Below are 26,811 nucleotides of genomic sequence, written 5' to 3'. Positions count from 1 at the left end.
AGATTTGATATGAGGAAAGAAAATGGTGCAATTACTCAGAAACACAAATGTTAAATGTCTGATAAAAGATGCATGTAGCACTTTAGAACAGGGCTTGTCATAGTACATCGATTAGTCACTTATTGCCATTTGCCAAGACAAATGTTTTGTTAAGGTCTTGTTATATTGCAGCAAGTGACTAATACAGTAGGTGCACTATTGGTAGCCCCTATAATAATGTTGTCACTGGTGCTTTGTAAGTGTTATTAATACCAACTGCAGTCTTTATTAAGGACTTGTGACACAGAAATAAGTGAGAAATGGATGAACTTAGAGTTCCACATACTGTTCTGGATTCATGTTATATAAGTTTCTGAAATGCTTTTTAAAATTAAGTAGGAGGACAAAAAAGGCGCTGCAGATTCGATCCATCAGTCAGCACCTCTGAAATGCAGGACTGCTAAAAGTTCTTTATGTTTCCTTTCATTCTCCATGTTCTAGAGACAGAACAGGTTAACTAGAAATTTAGAAAGACCAGTTAGATTCCTGAAACAAATCAGCACATTTCTATAAAATGTTGACATGGTGTCACTGCAGCTAATATCACAACTCTAGAATCCTCCAGGTCCTTTCACTGTCTGTATGGAGCTTTCATAGAGCTGGTCCAAATAAACCAGTTTCTTCCCAATCATACCGAACATATACACCTTATTCTCCATAGTATCCATGTTCGGATGTGTGTGTTGCAATAAACTGGCAATCCATCCACAATTCAGTCTTCCTTTGTTCCCAGGGCCGCTGGGATATTACCTCTTTTAGGGTGGATGTCGATGTTTGTCGATATTCACGGGCAGAGGGCGAACAAAAGCTGCAAACGTCAATAAGAAATTCCTCCACTTTTTCCGTAACAAAATTAAAGCTCTAAATAATTCAACTAACATAAATACATCATCTGTTTATATCTCTCCCTGTTTTCCCACTCCATCCAGCTCCTTCTCTAAGTTCTCACCAGCCACATCTGCGTTTGTTAATAACCTGCTTTGTAAGATGAGGCCGACTACTTGTGTACTGGACCCCATCCCCAGCACACTACTTAAATCCTGCTTTCATGCCATAATCCTGACTGTTGCAACAATAATAAACTCATCCCTTGACACAGGCTCTGTGCCGATCACTTTTAAAATTGCTTCTGTAACCCCAATGTTAAAAAAGTCTGGTCTTTATGCTGACAATCTTAACAATTTCCGGCCTATTTCCCACTTACCTTTTCTGTCAAAAGCTCTTGAGCATGTTGTAGCTTCCCAACTCACCAATTACTTAACCTCTAATAACTTGATGGAACCCTTTCAGTCTGGTTTCAGAGCGCAGCACAGCTGTGAAACTGCTCTGCTACGGGTAACCAATGATTTGCTTATGGCAGCAGACTCTGGACAAACCAGCATATTAATTCTATTAGACCTCAGTGCAGCATTTGACACGGTCAGACATGACATTCTACTGTCCAGAATGGAGAACATGCTGGGTATCTCTCGCGCTGCTCTCCAGTAGTTCAAGTCCTATCTGACTGATAGGCAACAGTTTGTTAGTCTTGGCAACAACAGATTTAGCTCAGCGCCAGTCACACAAGGAGTTCCTCAGGGCTCTGTCCTCGGCCCTCTTCTCTTCTGTATTTATATGCTTCCCCTTGGCCATATTATATGTAGCTATGGACTGGGTTATCATTTTTATGCAGACGATACTCAACTTTATTTCAATGTTAAAAGTGGAACTTCATCAGAGCTTTCTCAGCTTACAACCTGCCTCAGTGAAATTAATACCTGGATGGAGCAGAACTCTTTAAAATTAAATTGCAACAAAGCTAAACTCCTGCAAACTGGGACTAAAGTGCGACTTAATAAAATGAGCTCTTTCCCAGTCCATCTTGGCAGTGATCTCATCAGACCTGCCTCTACTGCAAAGAATCTTGGTATCATTTTGATTCCTCCCTTTCTTATTCCACCCACATACAGTGCATCCGGAAAGTATTCACAGCGCATCACTTTTTCCACATTTTGTTATGTTATAGCCTTATTCCAAAATGGATTAAATTCATTTTTTTCCTCAGAATTCTACACACAACACCCCGTAATGACAACGTGAAAAAAGTTTACTTGAGATTTTTGCAAATTTATTAAAAATAAAAAAAATGAGAAAGCACATGTACATAAGTATTCACAGCCTTTGCCATGAAGCTCAGAATTGAGCTCAGGTGCATCCTGTTTCCCCTGATCATCCTTGAGATGTTTCTGCAGCTTAATTGGAGTCCACCTGTGGTAAATTCAGTTGGCTGGACATGATTTGCAAATGCACACACCTGTCTATATAAGGTCCCACAGTTGACAGTTCATGTCAGAGCACAAACCAAGCATGAAGTCAAAGGAATTGTCTGTAGACCTCTGAGACAGGATTGTCTCGAGGCACAAATCTGGTGAAGGTTACAGAAAAATTTCTGCTGCTTTGAAGGTCCCAATGAGCACAGTGGCCTCCATCATCCGTAAGTGAAAGAAGTTCGAAACCACCAGGACTCTTCCTAGAGCTGGCCGGCCATCTAAACTCAGCACTCGGGGGAGAAGGGCCTTAGTCAGGGAGGTGACCAAGAACCCGATGGTCACTCTGTCAGAGCTCCAGAGGTCCTCTTTGGAGAGAGGAGAACTTTCCAGGAGGACAAACATCTCTGCAGCAATCCACCAATCAGGCCTGTATGGTAGAGTGGCCAGACGGAAGCCACTCCTTAGTTAAAGGCACATGGCAGCCCACCTGGAGTTTGCCAAAAGGCACCTGAAGGACTCTCAGACCATGAGAAAGAAAATTCTCTGGTCTGATGAGACAAAGATTGAACTCTTTGGTGTGAATGCTAGGCGTCACGTTTGGAGGAAACCTGGCACCATCCCTACAGTGAAGCATGGTGGTGGCAGCATCATGCTGTGGGGATGTTTTTCAGCGGCAGGGACTGGGAGACTAGTCAGGATAAAGAGAAAGATGACTGCAGCAATGTACAGAGACATCCTGGATGAAAACCTGCTCCAGAGCACTCTTGACCTCAGACTGGGGCGACGGTTCATCTTTCAGCAGGACAACGACCCTAAGCACACAGCCAAGATATCAAAGGAGTGGCTTCAGGACAACTCTGTGAATGTCCTTGAGTGGCCCAGCCAGAGCCCAGACTTGAATCCGATTGAACATCTCTGTAGAGATCTTAAAATGGCTGTGCACCGACGCTTCCCATCCAACCTGATAGAGCTTGAGAGGTGCTGCAAAGAGGAATGGGCGAAACTGGCCAAGGATAGGTGTGCCAAACTTGTGGCATCATATTCAAAAAGACTTGAGGCTGTAATTTCTGCCAAGGATGTATCGACAAAGTATTGAGCAAAGGCTGTGAATACTTATGTACATGTGATTTCTCAGTTTTTTTTATTTTTAATAAATTTGCAAAAACCTCAAGTAAACTTTTTCACATTGTCATTATGGGGTGTTGTGTGTAGAATTCTGAGGAAAAAAAATGAATTTAATCCATTTTGGAATAAGGCTGTAACATAACAAAATGTGGAAAAAATGATGCGCTGCGAATACTTTCTGGATGCACTGTAAACCACATTAAGAAACTTTCTTACTTTCACCTCCGTAACATATCATGTGTTCGCTCCTTCTTCTCCTTTTCTAATACTGAGAAACTTGTCCATGCTTTTATCGCATCCCGCATCGATTATTGTAACTCGCTGCTGGCAGGTGCCCCTTCCAATTTTATATCTCAGCTCCAGCTTATTCAAAACTCAGCTGCAAGAGTCCTTACATGGACCAGCAGCAGCGAGCACATCACACCCATCCTGTTCTGTCTTCGCTGGCTCCCTGTGTCTTACAGAATGGAATATAAAATCCTACTAATAACCTACAAAGCCTTAAACGACCTTGTGCCAAACTACATCAGTGACCTTCTCCATCACTATGTGCCTGTCTGCCCACTAAGGTCTTCTGATTCTAGTAAACTTGTTGTGCCCCACACTAATCTACACTCCATGGGTGACAGGGCCTTCAGCTGTATAGCGCCCAGACTCTGGAATGACCTACCGAAATTAATCAGGTCAGCTGACTCCATGAATTCTTTTAAAAAACAACTCAAAACTCATCTGTTCAGGAAGGCTTTTAGCTCTACTTGACTTTATTACCCTTCTTTCAGTTTACCTTTATGTCAAGATGCTCATGTAACCTGTGTGTGTGTGCTAGACCATCAATTATGTTGTCTGTTAGGCTTTTCTCTGAATTTACTGTCTTAATCTTCTTTATTTATTTATCTATCTAGTTTGTACAATGCTATATACTGTACACCCTGCCATTCTATCTTAAACTCTTTGAAGTGCCTTGAGCATGGGAAAGGAGCTATATAAATAAAATGAATTATTATTATTGTAATAAACCTCACTGTTTCACTACAGGTAGACCCTCTTTGCTAGGAGAACTGTTAGACTCGTTGACTTGATGGCAAATCCCTGCATGTGTGTGTGAGTAGTGTAGAGTAAACAATGTGTAGAATGGGATCAACATTGGGTGAGAGAGCGAAGCCAATGCACATAGCAAAATAATCTGTGTGTATTATTTATTTATTTATTTATTTTTGTGTTTTATTGCTGAATTGTATTCTGACTTATGAAGCTCTGATTTTGATGCAAGTGACCTGGAGTTCGAAAACGAAAACCAGGTACCTGCTTCAGCTGATCAGTCCCCAGCTGATCATAGTGCTGTACGTGGTCGTGTAGCTGATGTGCCAATGGCAACGTTCACTCTGGATGAACTACACTGACATAGATCCATAGGAGGCCAGCTTCCAACTGGACTTCATCAAATGACACGGCGTACTATTGGACACAACGCATTATAAGTCACTCAGCTACTTGAAACTGTTTTTTTTCCAGACAGTACCTTTGAGCTTATGAGTGATGAGACAAAAAGGTATATAATATGTATGTATTAAGTATGTGAATTTACATACTGTAGGAGCTCATGGAACATAAAATATAGTGACACTTGCCATAAATAAGTATTTTATGTTGATTTATGTGTGAAACCATTGCTTTGTATGCTTTTCAGAAAAATTCGTTTCATGGAAAAATATTCAGCCCTGGGACAAAATGGGAAAATACAATTAGCATTAAAAGATTTACATTTCATGAACACTGAGTCAATTGCCCAACAGCCCTAAGCATAAGAGGACAATGCCACCAGGTCCTCACCAATAACAGACATACTAGATGCGTTTGAGTCCACACACTGCTGAAGGCTGCTTATAAAGGAGGATGTGCATTTCAACTATCAGACAATGTAATAGATTATTGTGATGGTGACAGCAAAATCATAATTTTACCACAAATATATACATTTAATTCTGGTCCCTGAGGTGAAAGAGAGGTCCGTGTTAGAGAAAGTTTTTAAAAACAATGCTCAGAAAAGGGGCATAGGTGCATGGTAGCATGGTGGAGCAGCCCCAGGGTGTTGATGAGGGAGTTGTTGCAAACATGCGTGGTTTGGCTGATTTCCTCATTAGCACTTAGGGGTGTGTAATTTGGTTAAAAATAAGCCTGAGCAGCACAGAGAGATCAACAATTAACAGAAAAGAAGAGAAAACAACAGAGAAGCAGGGAGGTTAAAGGGAAGAACTAAATTAATGAAAGAGTCAGGATCATGGTGGAGTTGGTGCCATTATGGGCATGAAGGGATGTGGCTCCGAGATTAGCAAGTGGACAGCGCTTAAGCGGCTGGGTCGCTACTGCTGAGCACCAAGCTCCGACGGCATTCCTGCAGGCACAGAGGAATCGCGGTGGGAGACAGAGGCAGGGTTAGCAGAGGTTAGCAGAGTCCCCACAGACATTGAAGGAAGGTGGTGAGAACATGAGACAGGCTTGGGGTACCCTAACAGGTACTGCCTGTGGTGGCTGGGGCCCAAGAAGAGAGAGGGATTACTGTGCATGTCATTCAACGTGTCCTTGTGGTGAGGAGACCATAAACGTAGAGAAGAGCAAGCCTCAGTTTTAGAGGGAGACACCAAGGCTCATGCTGGTTTAAAAGAAGGTCCTGAATGAGTGTTTTTAACCTTTGATTTTAACCTGTTGGAATTATTTATTTGTAGACTTTTAAGCTCAACTATGACCACTGTTTCATCAAAGATTATTTATTTATTGAAGCACTTCCATTTTTTCGTGCACTTTGGATCATGAACCCTTGACTTTTCTTAAAAAAACACTATAGCACTATACACCATAATCTTGCTTGTTTGTGTTCTCATTGCCCAGCTCATCCATCATGACTATCGATAGTTCAAGGGTGTATGGCAGTTACAGCCATGCTGGGCCTTACCAGTCAATAATGACCAATTTGATGTAATTGAAATGCAATAGGCTTCGTTATGCATGATTCCTGTTTCCCATGGCCATGCCAGCAAGTTCTGAAAATGCAATACCACTATCCTTTCAATGCACAACCTTCGAGAGTTTGTTAAACAAGAAGCGAGCCAAGAGTGAACTTGAAGAGTGTCATCAATCACTTCACAGATGGCAGTGAACAATGGAGAACAAGGTTTGCCAAGTCATGTAAGCCCTATTTTGGAAACCCTAATATTTTATATTTTGACTTTGAATTAAATCATTCTTTAGCAATCCATTCAAAACTTACAGTCAAGTTGTGATGTTGAACATTTCATGTTATTATGCTGTGTTTGTCTCCCCTAAACTAGTCCATTTTGAGGATGCTTATTCTTCTTATTGTTGTGATTATTTTTTGTGAAAAATGAAATCTACAAAACACATAAAATTTGTCTTTATTTCAAAAACATGAATATTTCCCATATACTGAAAATGAAAAACTAAAAACTCCAAAGTATATCCAATACCTTTCAGCATGTGTTCCAAATCTCTTTAAAAAAATAAGTTAAAACAGATTGAAATAGCCTTGGGTTTGCACAGTGATTAGTAAAGTTCCAGAGCTGAGAACTTGGTTCTTGAACATTTTCCTGGAGAGTTCTTCTCAAAAGTCCCAATGACATGCTACTTAAAATCAGACTGGGGTAAGTGAGAGTGCCTTGCAGTGGACTCATACCTTGTCCAGAGGTTACGCCAATACTACAATCCTCAGTAATGTCACTGGGTTAAACATTTTGAAAGATTAGTCTTTTAGTAGACAAAGGTATCAGTTGCCCATTCTCAGCCACGTCTGGTTAAAAATATGGAGACACTCCTTTGTGACAGTTTCACAAAGCAAGATGATGTAAATGGAAATTAAGAGTTGGCATCATTGCAAACTTTTATGATCACAGCCGATGTAGGAGCACTTGCTGCCACCTTATTATACTGCCTTTGAGATAATTACACATTTGAAGGCATTGTGTTTTAAGTCCTACAGAAAAGCAGCAATATGTTGTTGGAGAGCACAAAGCAGCTCACAGTTCCCAGCTCAGCCTCTGAGTCACTCTGTGAGACTAAACTTATCTTCTAATCTCCTGCTGGTTAGTCTTCCTAAAGTGTAATTCTGTCTTTATCTATATAACATTTATCACAACAAGAGCAGCGTGGTGGTATAGTGCTTACTGGCGACATCAATTTGCTTTTGGGTCTTTTAAGTGACTGTGTGGATTTTATATGTTTTCCTCATGTCTCTGTTGAATTTGCTTTCCTCTCGCATGTCAAACTAGTGTGTCAGGCTGACTATCACCTCTAATTAGTCCATGCATGTGTGATGGATTCCTGCCACCAGAAACCCTGTACTGTAAAATTAACGGTAGACTATATTTGGTTTTCTACCTTTATAAGTCATTTTGTACACTTAGTAGAAATACTTACTTCCCTGATTTCCAAACGTATCCCAAGCATGTCCATGTGGGGCTGATTGTCAACTCTAAGCTGGCCTTCTGTGGTTGAGTGTAGCCTGTCCTTCCATCCACAGTTGATTATTGACCACTACTTTAGTTTCCTTCAGCTTTGCAGACTAAATCATCACATAAAGCCATAATATAGAGCAGTTTGCATTTCTAGCAGAAGATTAACACAAAGAGATGGAATCATGGTAAAGACTGCAAACATTAGGGGGACAAAATATCAACCAAACAAGTGAAAATAAGATAAAATACAAAGCGGCATAGAGACCACTGTTTGAAAATGTAAACTTCATAATCACATTCAAAGAGGGTACTTGATGGTGAACATTAAAAATCTGAATGCAAATTTGCCAAATTTAAGGCAAACCATTAACTATTAACACCTTAAATATTGTAAAAGCTGGCATTACCAATAAAAAGGTGAGATATTCAAAAAGTAAGTCCCCGAAATTTCTTTTCTATTCTTTTGCCCTTCATAATACCAAAATATAATGGCAAGTAAAAGAAAATAGTTACATAAAGTAAAATATGCATATAATGATAAGGGAAACCTTCTGTGTTGCTCCTGCCCAGAACAAAATACCAAAAACCAAAAATGATTTCATCCATCCATTATCCAACCCGCTATATCCTAACTACACGGTCATGGGGGTCTACTGGAGCCAATCCCAGCCAACACAGGGCGCAAGGCAGGAGACAAACCCCGGGCAGGGCACCAACCCACCGCAGACCCAAAATTATTTCTTTATTTAAATGACAAAGGTTCTAGGGAGGGACAAAACTGTTGAAGACTGTAAAGTAGTAGCTGAAACAGAAGCAATCATGGAAATTTACATTTCAAGATTTTTTATTAACATTTTGGGGAAGTGAAAGAGGGTGAGCACTGGTTCATTTTTCAAAAAATGTCACTTTAGTGGAAAAACCATTGAGTAGGACATCATCCTGAACCAGGTAAGAGGTTATGTTGTTCTTCTCAATGGGACAAGCACATTGAAATTCCTCAAAAAAAGCCTTAAATCTGTCTCCCTCTTCCATTTGTTTTGGCCACTTGCAGTATTTGGCTAATCTACACCTGATTTGATGACACTGTCTGCTTTTTCAGTGATGAAGAGGAGCTGCGCAAATCTTTCTCAGAGCTGGCAGATGGACGCACTGACTCTTCCTCCCGCACTATGAAGCGGATCAACAGCTGTGGGAATCCATTCCTTGGCCTGGCCCAGCAGCCTGGAGCCCTCACCTACAAACAAGGCTTCCTTGTGCGCAAAGTGCATGCAGATGCAGATGGAAAGAAAAGTATGACAATGGTTATAATCAATATAGTGCCACTTAAGTAAGAATGATGAAGCATCTCAATACGTACCATTTGCCTCTTGTTTTTGCCTGATGATGTCTGTTCCTCCTTGTATTCACAGCTCCACGTGGAAAGAGGGGATGGAAGACATTTTATGCAGTTCTCAAAGGACTCATCCTGTACTTACAAAAGGTAATGCATGCTGTGTGATTTTTCAAGCCGACCAGTCTAGTCATGTAAATAAACTGAGGACAAGTGTTTCTGTACATGCGATTGTCCATCTGTCTGGGATTATCTTGGTCTAGAAAGCATGTTTGTGTGTTATTCCCTGTACACATTTTTCCTTGCAAAAGGCATCACACTCAATCATAACACTAATGGGTTGATATGCAACATAAAAGAAAAGGCTGGGAAGAAAACTACACTTGCTAATGTTTGGGGCACTTTTCAAGTACAACTAATTATTACTGTTATCATCTGGTGGAAAGAAAATACCAGCACAAACAGTGGCCTTCTAAAGCGTTGAACTGGTGGCCACAAGGTCACAAGTTTCCCACGTTTTAGACTGACCTTACATAAATTGTTTAACATGCCTGTGCACTCTGAACATGTTAAATGTGCGATTCTAGAAAATATTAATCTTGAAAAGTTCTTTGATTGATGCTGTTCAAGTTGGATGGAGCACATCACTTATTTAAATAAAATACATAAAAGTTAAAGAGTTTTTGATGGACATAACCACTGATAGCTGTAAATTTTAAATGTGTGGATGGGAAGGAAAGATGCTGTCTGCTACTTCACTCTGGTTGGTATTTTTATACTCTGACATTGTTTTCGCATTTCTGGTTTAACAACTATTAAATAAAATGGAGTTATGTAATTTAATACATTTTCATGGTGAAAAGGAGTGGCAACTTGTTGCATGTTGGTTGTTCATGCATTTAAGAATTTCACTGTACTCTATACATGTGATAAAACTACTACTATATATAGTGCCTTTCGAAATTATTTTGTCATGGTAGGGTCCTAGGGTGATTCTTTATTACATAGACTTGAAGAAAATGGCCCAAATCCTTGCTATAGCTCTCATATGTTACACTGCCTTTTCTATTTATAACCTCAGGCAACAAAACAGAGCACTTAAACAGACAGGAAAAAAAGTGACACATTTATTAATTTGTTGTATATGCCCAAAATGTAAGCAAGCACAGTACAAATGATTGCAAAATAATAATAATGTAGCCATTATGAAGCCTAACAGAATATTAAGTTATATAGCACAGTGTGTAAAGTAAAGTCCAAGGAGATTATGCTCAAGATTTATAACACACTTGTGAGGCCTCATCTGGAGTACAGTGTGCAGTTTTGGTCTCCAGGGTACAAAAAGGACATAACAGTGCTAGACAAGTTCCAGAGAAGAGCAACTAGACTCATTCCAGGGCTGCATGGGATGAATTATGAAGAAAGATTAAAAGCTGAGCCTTTTCAGTTTAAGCAAAAGAAGATTAAGAGTTGACATTATTGAAGTGTTTAACATTATGAAGGGAATTGGTACAGTGGATCGAGACTGTGACTTTAAAATGAATTCATGAAGAACACGGGGATACAGTTGGAAACTTTTTCAGGGTAAATTTTGCACAAACGTTAAGAAGTTTTTGTTTACAGGTGACCATAGATACATGGAATAAGCTATCAAGTAATGTGGTAGACAGTAGGATTTTAGGAACCTTCAAAACTTGACTTGATGTTATTTTGGAAGAATTAAGTGGATACAGTGCATCCGGAAAGTATTCACAGCGCATCACTTTTTCCACATTTTGTTATGTTACAGCCTTATTCCAAAATGGATTAAATTAATTTTTTCCCTCAGAATTCTACACATAACATCCCATAATGACAACGTGAAAAAAGTTTACTTGAGATTTTTGCAAATTTATTAAAAATAAAAAAATTGAGAAAGCACATGTACATAAATATTCACAGCCTTTGCCATGAAGCTCGAAATTGAGCTCCGGTGCATCCTGTTTCCCCTGATCATCCTTGAGATGTTTCTGCAGCTTAATTGGAGTCCACCTGTGGTAAATGCAGTTGATTGGACATGATTTGGAAAGGCACACACCTGTCTATATAAGGTCCCACAGTTGACAGTTCATGTCAGAGCACAAACCAAGCATGAAGTCAAAGGAATTGTCTGTAGACCTCTGAGACAGGATTGTCTCAAGGCACAAATCTGGGGAAGGTTACAGAAAAATCTCTGCTGCTTTGAAGGTCCCAATGAGCACAGTGGCCTCCATCATCCGTAAGTGGAATAAGTTCGAAACCACCAGGACTCTTCCTAGAGCTGGACGGCCATCTAAACTGAGCAATCAGGGGAGAAGGGCCTTAGTCAGGGAGGTGATCAAGAACCCGATGGTCACTCTGTCAGAGCTCCAGAGGTCCTCTGTGGAGAGAGGAGAACCTTCCAGAAGGACAACCATCACTGCAGCAATCCACCAATCAGGCCTGTATGGTAGAGTGGCCAGACGGAAGCCACTCCTTAGTAAAAGGCACATGGCAGCCCGCCTGGAGTTTGCCAAAAGGCACCTGAAGGACTCTCAGACCATGAGAAAGAAAATTCTCTGGTCTGATGAGACAAAGATTGAACTCTTTGGTGTGAATGCCAGGCATCACGTTTGGAGGAAACCAGGCACCGCTCATCACCAGGCCAATACCATCCCTACAGTGAAGCATGGTGGTGGCAGCATCATGCTGTGGGGATGTTTTTCAGCAGCAGGGACTAGGAAACTAGTCAGGATAAAGGGAAAGATGACTGCAGCAATGTACAGAGACATCCTGGATGAAAACCTGCTCCAGAGCACTCTTGACCTCAGACTGGGGCGACTGTTCATCTTTCAGCAGGACAACGACCCAAAGCACACAGCCAAGATATCAAAGGAGTAGCTTCAGGACAACTCTGTGAATGTCCTTGAGTGGCCCAGCCAGAGCCCAGACTTGATTCCGATTGAACATCTCTGGAGAGATCTTAAAATGGCTGTGCACCGACGCTTTCCATCCATCCTGATGGAGCTTGAGAGGTGCTGCAAAGAGGAATGGGCGAAACTGGCCAAGGATAGGTGTGCCAAGCTTGTGGCATCATATTCAACAAGACTTGAGGCTGTAATTGCTGCCAAGGGTGCATCGACAAAGTATTGAGCAAAGGCTGTGAATACTTATGTACATGGGATTTCTCAGTTTTTTTTTATTTTTAATAAATTTGCAAAAACCTCAAGTAAACATTTTTCACGTTGTCATTACGGGGTGTTGTGTGTAGAATTCTGAGGAAAAAAATTAATTTAATCCATTTTGGAATAAGGCTGTAACATAACAAAATGTGGAAAAAGTGATGTGCTGTGAATACTTTCCAGATGCACTGTAGGACTGGAGAGCTTTGTTGGGCTGAATGGCCTGTTCTCATCTAGATTGTTCTAATGCTTGGACTACCAGGTGCCTCTCTGTCTTTAATATGTTGATTAGTCTCTGGTCTGATGTAGTCCGATGTGGTCCGGCATGGTCCTTGATCCAGCATGCCATCTGCATTAGGCAACAGAGATGTCTCTCCTTAAGATGGAATATGGTAGAGAGATAGACAACTTGAGTTTCTTTGTTAACCCTGTCTTTACAATATGTTAGTCCAGCTTCCTTGATGCACCTCCTGAAACAATGGGCTATCATAATGCAAGGTAATCCCTTGCTTCATTCCAGTCCTATTTCAATACAACTCAGCCCCGTTTCATCCCCAGTCAGATTGTCCTTTCATCTCGGCACCTGTATTCCCTCAGGCCAGCTGGCAAGAATATTTACCCAGTCTTCTGTAGGATTTTATCTGTATTAGTTCTGACCTGTACTAAATACAACAAATGGTTTCTAAAGCATTTTTCTAAGTATATTTTTATCATAATATTATTACACCATCCTCAAGTGAATTAGATGTAATTGCCAGTATTTTTTGCAACTGGAACCCCAGCAGCTTTAGTAACGTGACTGGGGGTCATACAGTAATTTGTTTCAAAGGAATAAACCTGTAGTGCTGATGTCTGTGTTCTTGTGTGTTAAGATGTACTTTCTGCCTAAATTTCTATTAACCTATTAACCACTGACTGTGCATTTTTTAAATATCTTCTAAATGAGGGGCATGAACCTACCAACAGCTCCATCAGTGTTTATCTAGTTCACCTGCCTGTAATTGATTTGCAGTAGAAGAAGAAGAAAGTGAAATTACATTTATAAAGTGCTTTTCTCACTATGCAAAGTACTTTACATCGGCTGCAGGGAACCACTTCAACCACCACCAATGTGCAGCATCCACCTGGATGATGTGGCGACAGCCATTTTCGTGCCACTATACTGACCACATATTAGCTATTGAGTGGTGAAGGGATGAGAGAGATAGCCAGTTAAAGACTAGGAATGATTGTGGGCCAGAATAACCAGACTGTGGTGGTCATTCTGTAGGAGTAGGGGAAACACCACACTCTTTATGAAGGACGCCCAGGGTTCTTTTATGACCACGGTGAGTCAGGACCTCAGTTTTATGTCTCATCTGAAGGACATTGCCATTTTTATACTACAGTGTTCCTGTCACTGTACTGGGGCACTTGGATTCACACACAGTCCACAGGATAAGCGCCCCCTGCTGGCTTAATCAACACCAAGCTTTTCTTATTCTTGTAAAGTGCCATAGGATATGACTTTCTGTACAAAGAAGCTATAGAAAATAAAGTGTTGAAGATTCTTTGTGTTACTCTGTGAACACAGTGACTAGCACTGCTGCCTCTAAGGTCTTTAACCAGGCCAATCTTTCTGTAGAATCTGCACATTCTTGGTGTCTCCATATGATTTGAGGTACTCCAGGTTTCTCTCACATCCTAAAGTAATTGGTGACTCTAAACTGAGTTTAGTGTGGGTCTGTATGTGAGTGTGTCAGAATATTCTCAAAAGTGATAGCCTTTGTTCTATTTCTAAGTGCTTTGAGCATGGGAAAGGCACTATATGAAATTTATTATTATTATTTATTTATTTTAATTATTTTTTTTATTTATTTAACTCTTTGAATACAACATCATTATAATAAAAGATGTTCACCTACCAGTGTGTTTCATGGGTGCCCGCATGGACAGCCATGTGTTCTCAAGCTTAGAGTGGACGGGGCAGTACATGTTTCCATTCGAAGGATCCTTGGGTGGCAGCGCATACCTGCTACTCGTTGTGCTTTGTCCTGGTGTTTTTCTGATGCAACCATGGTGTTTGGAAGTTGCAGAGCTGTAAAGTAACAAATAGGCATATGATAGACGCCAGTTACAGGTAAACAAGATAGACGTGATGCAGGGTGCTGCAGAATGTCGGCAACTTAGGTGGGCATGCAGCCCAACCAGCAGAGATATCGTTTAGGCTTAGGCACATGACCAGGAAGAGAGAGGGGTGAGAGACTCAGGTCAGGCAATGGCTGACCTGAGATAAAAGCTAGTCTTTCCACCAGACAAGGAGTTCAGGTCATATCAGGAGAAGGTCAATTCATGAGGAATTAAGGCGGCTGCAGAGTTAGAGTTGATGTACAGGCAGGGAATAGACTGTTATTCCAAATGGCCAGACAAGCCAGCTTTCATTCCATGTCTTTGGATAGGGAGAGAAAGCAAGCTAAGCATTCTTTTGACTGAAGGGCTAATTCTTCAGGACTCATTAAAAATGGTATTTTTCTCTGTTTTTCTTTGGAAGATTTTCTAAGGTGCATGCCATGTGGTGAATATTTTTTTAAAACATTTTTTTGTTTGTTTTTCATCTTAATTCATTCAGTTTTTGTGTGCCTTTTTGATATTTTCTCTGTGGTACATTTTTTTTCAGTAAATACACCTTTTTATTTGTTATCTCAGCTGTGTCTGCCTTCCTTATTGTCCCACTGACTCTCGGCCCCAATACTTCATGTCCCTGAGTTCCTGCTTAGGCCTAAGATAGGAACACTGGGGTATAACAGGTGTGCAACAATTTACAAAAACAGACATCATCCTAAAAACTAAAGCCCACATTTTTTTTATCATAACTGTGAAGAGTCTAAATTGTTTGTTTTGCCTCAAGAGTTCTATTCATGTTTGCTTATAAGTTTTACTTTAAAATAGCTATCAGTCCCAGTTTATAATATTTATTTGCAAGTGTTTAATGGTGTGCATTGTCAGTCAATCAGGTGACAGATTGTTTTTGATCTATTCAGAGCTTGTTGTTGCATTTGTACTTGTTATGAATTTTTCAGAATTCCGCAGATTTTAAAAACAGACTTTGTACTGACAAGGTGGAAATGGCAGACCAACAAAAACAGCATGCCTGAGAGATGAGAGCAACATAAAGTCCTAAAGGGCTAAGGTTAAAACCAGAAGGCAGAAAATTGAAAACCAAATCCCAAAACAGAAAACTAAAGACTAAAATTTTTAACTCCTTAGAAGTATTTTTATAGCTAATCAGAAAGCACAGAAAACATCAATAAGGAGGAGGTAGTGCTGGTATACCATTGGTACGATGACGTCATACACTGCATTTCTGGGAACCATGTGGTAACAACTGGGATGCTATTTCTTACAACAAAAGCCACAAAATGATGGCACCCGCAGTCAGAAATGATATTTATAATTGGAATGGCAATGTAAATTAAACAACATTAACCATTACTAACATTGTGAAAATCAAAACAAAATGCAAAAATATAACTCAAAATGAGTCCAACAGCAAACAAAACCATGATTTACTGAACAGGCTCAGAGGAAGCCTCCCAGAAAAAAAGAATATAGGCTTCTCCACTGAAGTACTTGAGCAGAACTCAACATTTTAAAATGGCTTAGAAAAACGACACAAATTGCAGGTACAGTGAGTAGATTTTCAGAATGCCAAACCAGAACACAATAAGACACCTGGGGCCTCATGTATAAACGGTGCGTACGCACAGAAATGTTGCGTACTCCCGTTTCCACGTTCAAATCGCGATGTATAAAACCTAAACTTGGCGTAAAGCCACACACATTTCCACGGTAACTCATACCTTGGTGTACGCAATTTCTCTGCTCAGTTTTGCAGACTGGCGGCACCCAGCGTCAAATCAGTGCTACTGTTCCTGTGTGGTCACCCTTTCTTTCTTAGCTCCACATTCCTGATGTGGCTTTATAAATACACTGAAACTAACTGCATATTGTTTATTAGTGTAATGCATCTGATTGTAATTAACCTGCAGCAATATAATGGTCCAGGGAATAGCCATAGTATTCCAAATACCATAACTGCTTTAGCGTTGTAACTCTCACTGCATCTTCTTCTTCTTTCAGCTGCTCCCGTTAAGGGTTGCCACAGCAGATCATCTTTTTCCATATTACTCTCACTGCACCACTTGGAGTATTTATATCTCTGTATCTGAGTGGGGAATCACAGCAGCAGCTGATCGGAAAGAGAAATATCGGTATACAGTACAGCATGAAGCAGACGCTGCCTGAGCCACAGCAAAACGCTTTAGAGACTTCCCAGTACGGACTTCGCGGTTTAGAAAAGGTTTTATCCCAAGAACTCTAAACGCACTCAATCAGTCCATCAAGTGCTCCTTGTAGAACTGTTTGTACTTATAAGTACAATTACCTCACTGTAAACTTTCACTACAATTATAATATTGCACAACCTGCGCCACTTTATAAAGCGCTTATTTACATATGATGACGGTATTCATTTTTAAGATGAAATGCAGCAAAATATGTTGATTATATTATACAGATAAAACTTTAACTTCATTTAAATAATCTGTATTGTTAATAATTAAACATGTGAGGACACGGTGCCGCAGCACAAGCTAGTTCAGGGATTGTTCCTGCATTGCGTTGTATTCTTGCGCTGATGCGACACTGGAAAGATAAACGGATAGAATAATTAAACACGTACTACGAAGATATTTCATTATCAGCTCAGGCCGCTGTTTTTTTATCGCGCTCTAAAATTCAACGTTTTGGAATAGATAATTTGCTTTTCTGCCTTGCCATTATAACCAACTGTTAACCAAGTTAGCACTGAGAGTGTCACAGGGAGGTACAAAGAGAGGATGTGCATAGTAGAATTAATGATTGGGTGAGCGGTGTGGACACAACAGAACATTTTTCTAATATAAAATATATATATATATATATATATATATACATATATTCATGACATTCATAGTCTGAATTACAATCTGATTGTATGGGTGGTTAATACCAGGTAACGCTAGTGGTTGGTCTGCAAGTCGGCAAACATCCGCCACGGTGACCTCTTCAGTTGCGAGAAGCAGGCCATAGAATGCTGCATAAATTATGCAATATATATATACAGGTATATATATATATATATACAGGTGTATATATATATATATATATATATATATATATATATATATATATATATATATATATATATATATATATATATATATATATATATATATATACACACACACACACATACATCTGGAAACAACCAACAGCAAAATGTGCTTAAAAGTTAGTGGGAACAATTAGATGGCTCACTGAGTGTCACATTTCTAGACCAATCCAACACCTCACTAAGGCGGCGCTCATAGTAGGGGTGGTGATTTTGAACTGCAAAAATCATAGATGCCCTCATTAACATGGTCCAACAGTGAGTAATCTTCTGTTTACAGCTGAAAGGTTTCCTTTAAAGACCCCTACTAAGTACATAAATGAGTGTCATGTGAGAAGAGAGCACATTGCATATGTTAAAAATGAACATAACCCGTTGCAAGCAAAAAATGTTTCTGTAAAATCGGATTATTCATTGGCATTCAAAGAAATCAATGAACAAATGGTAAAAGTGAATGATACATTTGTCACAGGTGCTGTGTTTGCAATGACAGTATAGGAGTCGATGTGAGTTTGAAAGGGTTGGCAGTTATGTTTGTGAAAATATGAATTACAAAATATGCATTCAAACTAAATGGTGTGTCAAACTCTTTGAAAAGAATTAAGACAGTTGATATTGAAGAGCTTCAGGAGTTGCAGATTTCAAAACTCATCACACCCAAATGAACAAATCTACCTAACAACACCAGTAGCTGCACAGATGAGGCAGCATAACATCCACCTTCTGACTGCACAGTCTAAACAAATAACTAAAGCAAGTTAACATTGCTGTCTAATTGGAAATGCAAACATGCCATGCCAGAATATAGCCGTGGCGTTTTAATGTCGTATATCCATAGACCACTAGGCTTATCTAGACTCTATTTGTTGTTGTTTTGCCATATAGCGATGCAATACTCAAAATGTCTGAAAAGATTAGCAGACTGAAGCACTTCTTAAACGTGTGGGGCCAAGTACCTGCAGTGGTCCATGGGTCTGACTGTCTGTCTCTTCTGTTGTAGTGCTCATTACAACTCAAATATTAATCATTAAGCTTGTGCTGCTGAGCTCCTGAACTGATAACAGCAATTTTACCTTTGTATTATCTCTCAGCGTCAAATCTTTTGTTTTCTCCCCAAACTTTTGCCATTTAAAGTGACCAGACTTGAGGAATTGGGGAAGTACTGTGGTCATAGACGTGTCGGATTTCAAATCTATTCACTACAAACTTTTTAATGAGTTGTCCCAGCCCCCATCACTTCTGGCCCTGTTTAACTATGTTTAATTCAAATTCAAATGTATTTATAAATCCCATTTAACAACAGCAAATAGCTGCACCAAAGTGCTGTACGGAGTAAACAAATAAAAAATTGTAGCATAAAACACACAGTAAGCCTGTAAAAAAACACGGGCACTGAACAAACACTCTACAACCTAAAGTGTAAAAACATAAACACTTCCAAAATGACACCAAACTCAAAAATATTATTCTGTATCTCCAAAAGCCAGAGGAAAAAAGATGAGTCTTTAGACAGATTTTATATGTAAGGATCATGGAGGTAGCTCATTCCAGAGTATTGGTGTAGCCACTGCAAAAGCTCAATCAACTTTCCGTATGGATCGAGAACAAGGCACTGGTGGTAGAAGCTAGGAGGATGATCTAAGTGTCATAGAAGAGGATGGATAGATAAAGTGTTCTGAAATATATGAGAGAGCCAGATTATTTAGTGCTTTAAAGACAAACAAAAGTATGTTAAAATTAATCCTGAACCTAACAGGCAACCAGTGGAGAGAGTCCAGGGCAGGAGTTTGGGAGCCTGTCACCAAGCTGACCACTGCATTTTGAACTAGCTGAAGATGAAATCATGAATCCCAATTGACCCAAGGTATAAAAAGTCACAGTAATCCAACCCCTTGGAAACCATGGAAAGCAGTCTCCTGGGGCCTCATGCATAACGCCGTGCGTAGAACTCACACTATAACATGGCGTAAGCACAAAAGCAGGAATGTGCATACACACAGAAAAATCCAGATGCAGGAATCTGTACGTACGCAAACTTCCACATTCTTCCACTACATAAATCCCGATCAGCGTGAAAAGTAACGCACGTGCACGCGCCTTCTGTCCCGCCCCAACTCCTCCCAGAATTACGCCTCTTTGAATATGCAAATCAATATAAATAGCCCTTAAGCTCAGCCTTCTGTGAAAAGACAATGGGATAAGCTTGGGGAAAAATATAAGAATTTCAGCGAATACCAAATGGAGGCAAAGGAAAAACGTACTATTTGTTGGTTTAAACAGTGGTATAATCAACAAAATGAAGTTGATCAAGTGACAGAGTGTTGGAGAAACTCGAAAGCTCAAGTTCACAAAGTCGCACAGTTCCTGAAATAAAAAAGAAATCACATATCAAAGTCGCCGTGAAAAGGCAAGTCGTAGCCCACCGTCTGAGTGTCATATGAAAGCTTATTAGGGTATAAATAAAAAAAATAAGCACACAGTGGGAAAAAAGCACGAAATGTCAACTTTAATCTCGAAATTTCCACTTTAATCACGTAGTTTATTTTGCCATTAAAGCAGAACATTATAAACTTCATCTTATAATCGTTTAATTTACTAGTTTCTCAAATCCCATTGTAACTAAAGTAGCACATTAAATGCTTTGTTCTGTATTTGATCTTCTATGTGTGTGAATCACTACCTGCTTCTTAAATGGGCTTTCTCTTTCTCCGACAGGACACAGAATCCATTACATTCGTGATATTACAGCTCTCTGAATAATTAAAATACTTAGATGTATACGTGATATTTTTTTCATGATGATAGGAGTTAAAGCATGTTATTAAACATGGGAACACGGTGGCGCAGTGCTTGTTCATGTCTCACGCAAGAGGCTTGCTGCGCCATGCGCGACCTTCGATGAAATAATTTATTGCAGCAGTACTGTCTCTTTCAAACGTACTAACCTCCAATTCCAGTCCTTACTTTTTTTTCTCCAAATACCCAATCGCCACACAATCAGCTCTGTAATAGATGTGAAGCCATCTGTAAGCTTAGAACGCCAATTCTTCAAAACTTTTAAGCAACATTGAAATATCTTCATAGTACATGTTTAATTATTCTATCCGTCTATCCTTCCAGTGTCTCTTCAGCACCAGCAAGAATACAGCGCAATGCAGGAACAATCCATGAACTAGCTAGCGCTGTGGCACCGTGTCCTCACATGTTTAATTATTAACAATACAGATTATTTAAATGAAGTTAAAGTTTTATCTGTATAATATAATCAACAAATTTTGCTGCATTTCATCTTAAAAATGATATCGTCATCATATGTATCTATCTATCCATCTATCTATCTATGTAAATACACGCTTTATAAAGTGGCGCAGGTTGTGCAATATTATAACTGTATCCCAAGTTTACAGTGAGGTGATTGTACTTATAAGTCCAAACAGTTCTACAAGGAGCACTTGATGGACTGATTTAGTGCATTTATAGTTCTTGGGATGAAACTTTTTCTAAACCGCGAAGTTCATACAGGAAAGTCTCTGAAGCGTTTTGCTGTGGCTCAGGCAGCGTCTGCTTCATGCTGTATACCGATAATTCCGATCAGCTGCTGCTGTGATTCCCCACTCAGATACAGTGATATAAATACTCCGAGTGGTGCAGTGAGAGTAATATGGAAAAAGATGATCTGCTGTGGCAACCCTTAACGGGAGCAGCTGAAAGAAGAAGAAGATGCATTGAGAGTAACAACGCTAAAGCAGTTATGGTATTTGGAATACTATGGCTATTCCCTGGACCATTATATTGCTGCAGGTTAATTACAATCAGATGCATTACACTAATAAACAATATGCAGTTAGTTTCAGTGTATTTATAAAGCCGCGTTAGGAATGTGGGTCTAAGAAAGAAAGGGTGACCACACAGGAACAGTAGCACTGCTTTGACACTGGGTGCCGCCAGTCTGCAAAACTGAGTGGAGAAATTGTGTACGCCAGGGTATGAGGTACCGTGGAAATGTGCGTGGCTTTATGCCAAGCTTAGGTTTTAAAAATCGCGATTTGAGCGTGGAAACGTTCGTACGCAACATTTCTAATAATAGAAACTACCCTTGACCACTAAAGTTAGGTCTGTTTAATCTGGAGCAGATTTCTACCGCAAAGGAATCTTCGGAAAGGATGAGTATTTTATAGAGGGGTAAACATATTTACTTAGATTTAATAGGCATGTAGTGATTCCCCATTTATATCTTTATTTTCATGGTAATAATTAACTTGTTCATTCCTTTTGGGAAGACGGCTTAGCCTAAGACATCTCTGACTCATTAATGTCAATGGAAATTTATCAGAATTACATCGATTTGATTTTTTTAAAAAGATCCATAAAATGTCTGACTAATATTTTAAACATTTTTATGTATTCCAATAGTGTGCCTGGACTTCTTAAAGTGTGTGCAATATGTCCGTTATTATCTCCTGCAGCAGGAACAGTTACATATGCTTTTCAGATTTAATCTCATGATATACCTGATCAGCTCTGCTCTGTTTGAACAATTTACTTTTAGTTGGGAAACAAAATCTCTGTAGATGTAAGGTTGTGGTTCTTCATCCCATCAGTGTTTAATGCACAGAACTGAGTGCTGAAAATACTTTGTGTTCACTCACTACTAAGCAAATCGACAAGGATAAGCCTGCTCACACGGAGGAAGTGAGAAAAGTGTGGCTATAATCAGTAACTTAATCTCACCTCGTTGTCTTTCTTTTAGGGTGAATACAGACCAGAGAAGCAGCTGTCAGAAGAGGACTTGAAGAATGCTGTGTCAATCCATCACTCCCTGGCCATGCGTGCGGCGGATTACAGTAAGCGTCCCAACGTATTTTACCTGCGGACAGCCGACTGGAGGGTCTTCTTATTTCAGGCACCGTGAGTATAGGGGACTGCTTTTTGTCACAAAACAGGGAAGTGATGCAGTCTATAATTAGCAAACTAATGAAGCAGGGCCTCAGTCTCTGTTCTTCAAATTCATTATCTGTAACCGCAGCAAGCAGCCTTAGAAGGGTGCAGTTAAGACAGAGGTTTAATTGCCACATACTTTACTTTATATGTATGAGTTTAACTCAGGGGTCCACACTCTTAGTTGTCGAGGTCCCCAGTAGATGCAGATGTGTACTCCAACCAGTTTCGAAATTAGAAGCCACATCCTTGCTATTAATGAAACCTGTTACTCAAGTTTCAGTTCAGGGCTATTGTCACATATACAGAGTGCAGTGAAATTCTTCCTTGCATGACAGACCTACATTTAAAACGTCACCACTCTCGGGCAGCATGATCAATGAGTATTACAAGTCAAATGTGGAGCTGGCCATGGCTTGTTGGTTCTTTCATTCTGCCCTGTCAGACATTTCTAATATTACAGATTCTCCTTTTGCAAGGACATCATCAAAACGTTTTGTGGACCAAAGCAGATTCTTTCTTTCTATTTTTTTCCAAATGTACTGATGTAATAAAAATGCACAAGAGACCAAGTTAGCTGGGGAGCTGCATTCTAGTGGACAGTTAGGAAAACTACCAAAGTTTTTTAAAGTTGTGATGTACTGCTGACCTCTCCTCTATCAATTATGTAAAATAAAAAAACAATCTGGCCAACATAACATAGCATTTTTGTGGTCAAATGGTATCTGGGGCGACACAATACACTTTAAATATGCTTAGTTTGTTCTTAAAAAAAGACCTTATGATTAACTGGTTTTGTGAGGATCACTTATTAAATAAACAGTGACCTTGCTGACTGAAAATATGACCAGAATTTCAAATGAACACATGAGGTAGGAAGGTGAAACATTTCATGAGGGAAGTCTGAAAACTCCCATTGCACACAAATTCAGCAGGATTGGTGTATCATTGTTTATTGTCACTGATTTAAAAAAAAAACAAAGAAGAACAATTTAAAACTGGGAATGCAGCTGATTCAGCAGTTAAAGGATGTCAATCAAAATAGAAAATACGACCAAAGGAGTATGATGCATTAGCAGATATATCTGACTCTGTTAAGAAAGTATCAAGAATAAAAACCTGTAGTAATTGTAACTCTCCAGTTTTGACGCCAAGGAAGCCTGGTTTAGGTTAAGAGTGTTATGAAGACAATGTCCACTAGGTGACAGCACAGAACTCAAATGCAAAAGACTGCATCACACAAAAGTCTGTTGATGAATGATGTTTATTAACCTGGGGCCTCATTTATAAAACTTATGTATTCAAACTTGAAAATAAAACAACAAGCAAATGCATAGGCCAAAGAAAAATCAGAGCTATACAACCTGAAACACACGTTTCTGTTCAATTTACTCTTTATAAATCACAATTGCCATGTAAATATGTGTATGTAAACACAACTCCACACTATAACATCCATAGATAGGAGAATGTTAATCAGCGTCATACACAGGCAGTCACAATGCTGCAGAACTTCACTGGCTGGTAAAACAGCCTCCCACCTGACGCATCAAGACCCTGCCACCTGCATTCAAAAGTATTTGGCTATTCTAAGCAAGTGAGAATGCAAGATCATGCATGGCATCATAGAACATTAGGAAGATTTAGACAAGAACATACCTTTCAGCCCAACAAAGCTCACCAGTCGTATACACTTAATTCCTAAAAAACAACATCAAGTCGAATTTTGAAGGTGCCTAAAATTCTAATGTTTACCACACTATCTGGTAACTTACAGAGTGGGTAGGCACTATCACCTGGCATGCATAATGACACCACTGTTGACACAATGAATAGCACAGGCTAAATGAAAAACTGAGGGTTCAGCCAGTTACCTTGCCAGTAAGCCACTCACAATGTAAAGCACTATCATCATCTGTTAAAAGCTATTTTGTCACAGAATAAATGAATCATGGGTTGACCCAGGCCACACAGACACAAAATTTGTTAGCCACACCTTGGCATCACAGATGACATCACTAGGTGCTCTTATTATATATGAGTGCAGTAAAGTGCTCCAGTTACGTTAGGAAAACAGAAAACTGCTGTAACTTGCCTTTTTATGGGGGTAAATCATGTTATGTTTTATGTGCGCGCACCCACACCATATAAAAACTGGATTTAGTGCCTCACAGGTCAGTTAATGGCTTCCAGCTTAACAGCATCATAGACCCCTGGGCAAAGTAGTGTGCTGCGGTCCCCGTTTTGATAGCAAAACAGAAACATACTTAGGCATCAGAAACATCGTGGGCCCCTCTGCTCCCAGGATCCCAGCCAGTGCCAATTGTGCCCATACGTTAATACGGCCCTGTCTAGCACAGTGGGTATGACTGAGTGAAACTTGGCCGAGATATTCCTGACCTGTCAGCCACTTCACTTATTAGTGACAACAGGTTGCCAATATAAACTGATGAAACACCAAAAACATTCTTCAGTGCAAATACGCAGCATTGACCCTCTTAAATTGGAACTGAAATACAGTCATTTTCATTAGTTTTAGGGTGTCACATGTTTGTCAAGTCAAAGCACTTTATAATAACAGTTCAATGACATGAATTGTTACGCGTACAACTCGTTATTTCAATGGTTTGCCTGCATTTCCCTGCTTAGTCAAGAATTTCATCACATCCCAAAATGTTGCGTATGCATGGGTCAGAGTTCGCATAAATATACACCTGTTCTCTTCCAAGTTTTCTGTTATAAATCCTGACGTTTGTGCGGGAAGTTGTGTACCCATATTTTGAGCCTCTTTTTGTGCGTACGCAAGCTTTATACATGAGGTCCCAGGAGTACAATGATTTTTGAGATGAGTAATAAGCAAAGCAGATGAAGGAGGAAGTATCTTTGAATGGCAAGTAATCCCAAAAGTTTTGAATCATGCTCTTTAAATGTGTGTGAGAATGGGAAAATAACACAAAAATATATCCCAAGAATATTTGCTTTCTCATCCTTACTGTTTATATGTGTGATCAATGATTTTTAAAGGTTTTAACAGGGCTTATAAAGAGAGAAATACTCTCACTCCCTGAAGCTCCTAGAAAGTTGCAAGTGGAAAAGTGCAGATAGTACAAGCACAATGCAGGCAGGAGACACCTGAGATAGCGTATAGCATGGCTTAATAAGTAACCTGTGCTGAAAATCACAATGTTACTAGCTCAGTTTCCACCACTGACTCACTGGGTAAGCCATTTCACCAACATGTGCTCCAGTTAAGGATTGATTTGTAACTGGCTTTGGATAAAATCCTCAGGTAATGTGAGCAATCTCAAGGTCTGCATGAGAGGGGTAACATGAGATAGTACAGACATAAAGAGTTGCAGTAGACAGTACTAATAAGTTCTAGAAGGAGCAATCTGGATGTCCTCATTGTTAGGGAAGTCATAATCCTGGAGAGAAAGAATAGAGTTGTTTCAAAGCTTACAGTAGGAGCTTAGGATTCACAGAGTATTCATTACAGACTTGTATAGGTGTTGCTTCCTTGATTCACAGGAAAGCTGTTATAAATGGGTTGTGACTGAATCATGCTTTTCAATGTTGGCATCTCTTACGATGATTGTGAGTGTGGATGTTTTCACAAATATGCCCTTTAATGCACTGGTGTAGCATCCAGTGCTGATCTTAGCTGTTCATATAATGCTACCAGAATAGGATGAAGCTGCTGATAACTGCCTCCATCTAATCAAATAATCAAGTTCCAATGTCGGTAGACTGATGGACATTTTCCCATATGTCAATTATTTTGTTACCTTTCAGTAGCACCATGTGTTCACATTGTTTTGTTTTTTTTTTGTGCTCCTTGATTCCCCATAGGTCCACAGAGCAGATGCAGTCTTGGATAACCCGGATCAACACTGTGGCAGCTATGTTTTCATCACCACCTTTTCCAGCAGCCATTGGGTCTCAGAAGAAGTTCAGTCGTCCTTTATTGCCAGCCACCAGTACGAGGCTCTCCCAGGTACTTCTAGTCATGACATTTGCACAGGAAACCTGAAATGGTAGCCTCAATGTCCTGAAAAGGGCATCAAAACACAGTCTGATCAAATTGAGCCAGGCAAAAAATGTTTCAGCTCTTTTGTGTTTTTCCACATTTATTGTTAAAGGAGGAGCAGGTCCAATCTCACGAATCCCGGTTCCGCTCCATTTCTTCTGAGCTGTCAGAACTTCGTTCATACGCACCTGACCGCAAAGGAAAAGGCAGAGAGGTTGAAGAGTTCCGCCAACGGGATGAATACCTAGAATTTGAGGTGAGGCGACT

At 39.8% G+C, this 26,811-nt stretch overlaps 2 protein-coding genes across 2 annotated transcripts in view; one reads left to right on the top strand and one right to left on the bottom strand.

Annotated features, from left to right (window-relative positions):
* The window catches only part of sncga (synuclein, gamma a), a 405,959-nt gene that overhangs the window by 14,208 nt on the left and 364,940 nt on the right, over positions 1-26,811 (bottom strand). The gene's annotated exons all lie outside the window — the stretch shown is intronic.
* psda (pleckstrin and Sec7 domain containing a) overlaps positions 1-26,811 on the top strand; it is a 176,935-nt gene that overhangs the window by 146,689 nt on the left and 3,435 nt on the right. The window contains exons 11-15 of the mRNA XM_028793390.2: positions 8,979-9,169; positions 9,289-9,359; positions 22,330-22,487; positions 26,367-26,511; positions 26,657-26,800. Coding sequence (XP_028649223.2) covers positions 8,979-9,169; positions 9,289-9,359; positions 22,330-22,487; positions 26,367-26,511; positions 26,657-26,800 — 709 coding nt within the window. The remainder of the gene's footprint in view (positions 1-8,978; positions 9,170-9,288; positions 9,360-22,329; positions 22,488-26,366; positions 26,512-26,656; positions 26,801-26,811) is intronic.

The sequence above is a fragment of the Erpetoichthys calabaricus genome, chromosome 2, assembly GCF_900747795.2.
Source record: "Erpetoichthys calabaricus chromosome 2, fErpCal1.3, whole genome shotgun sequence".
Taxonomy (NCBI): domain Eukaryota; kingdom Metazoa; phylum Chordata; class Cladistia; order Polypteriformes; family Polypteridae; genus Erpetoichthys; species Erpetoichthys calabaricus.
The sequence above is the reverse complement of the archived record's forward strand: the minus strand, read 5'-3'. Positions and strand labels throughout refer to the sequence as shown.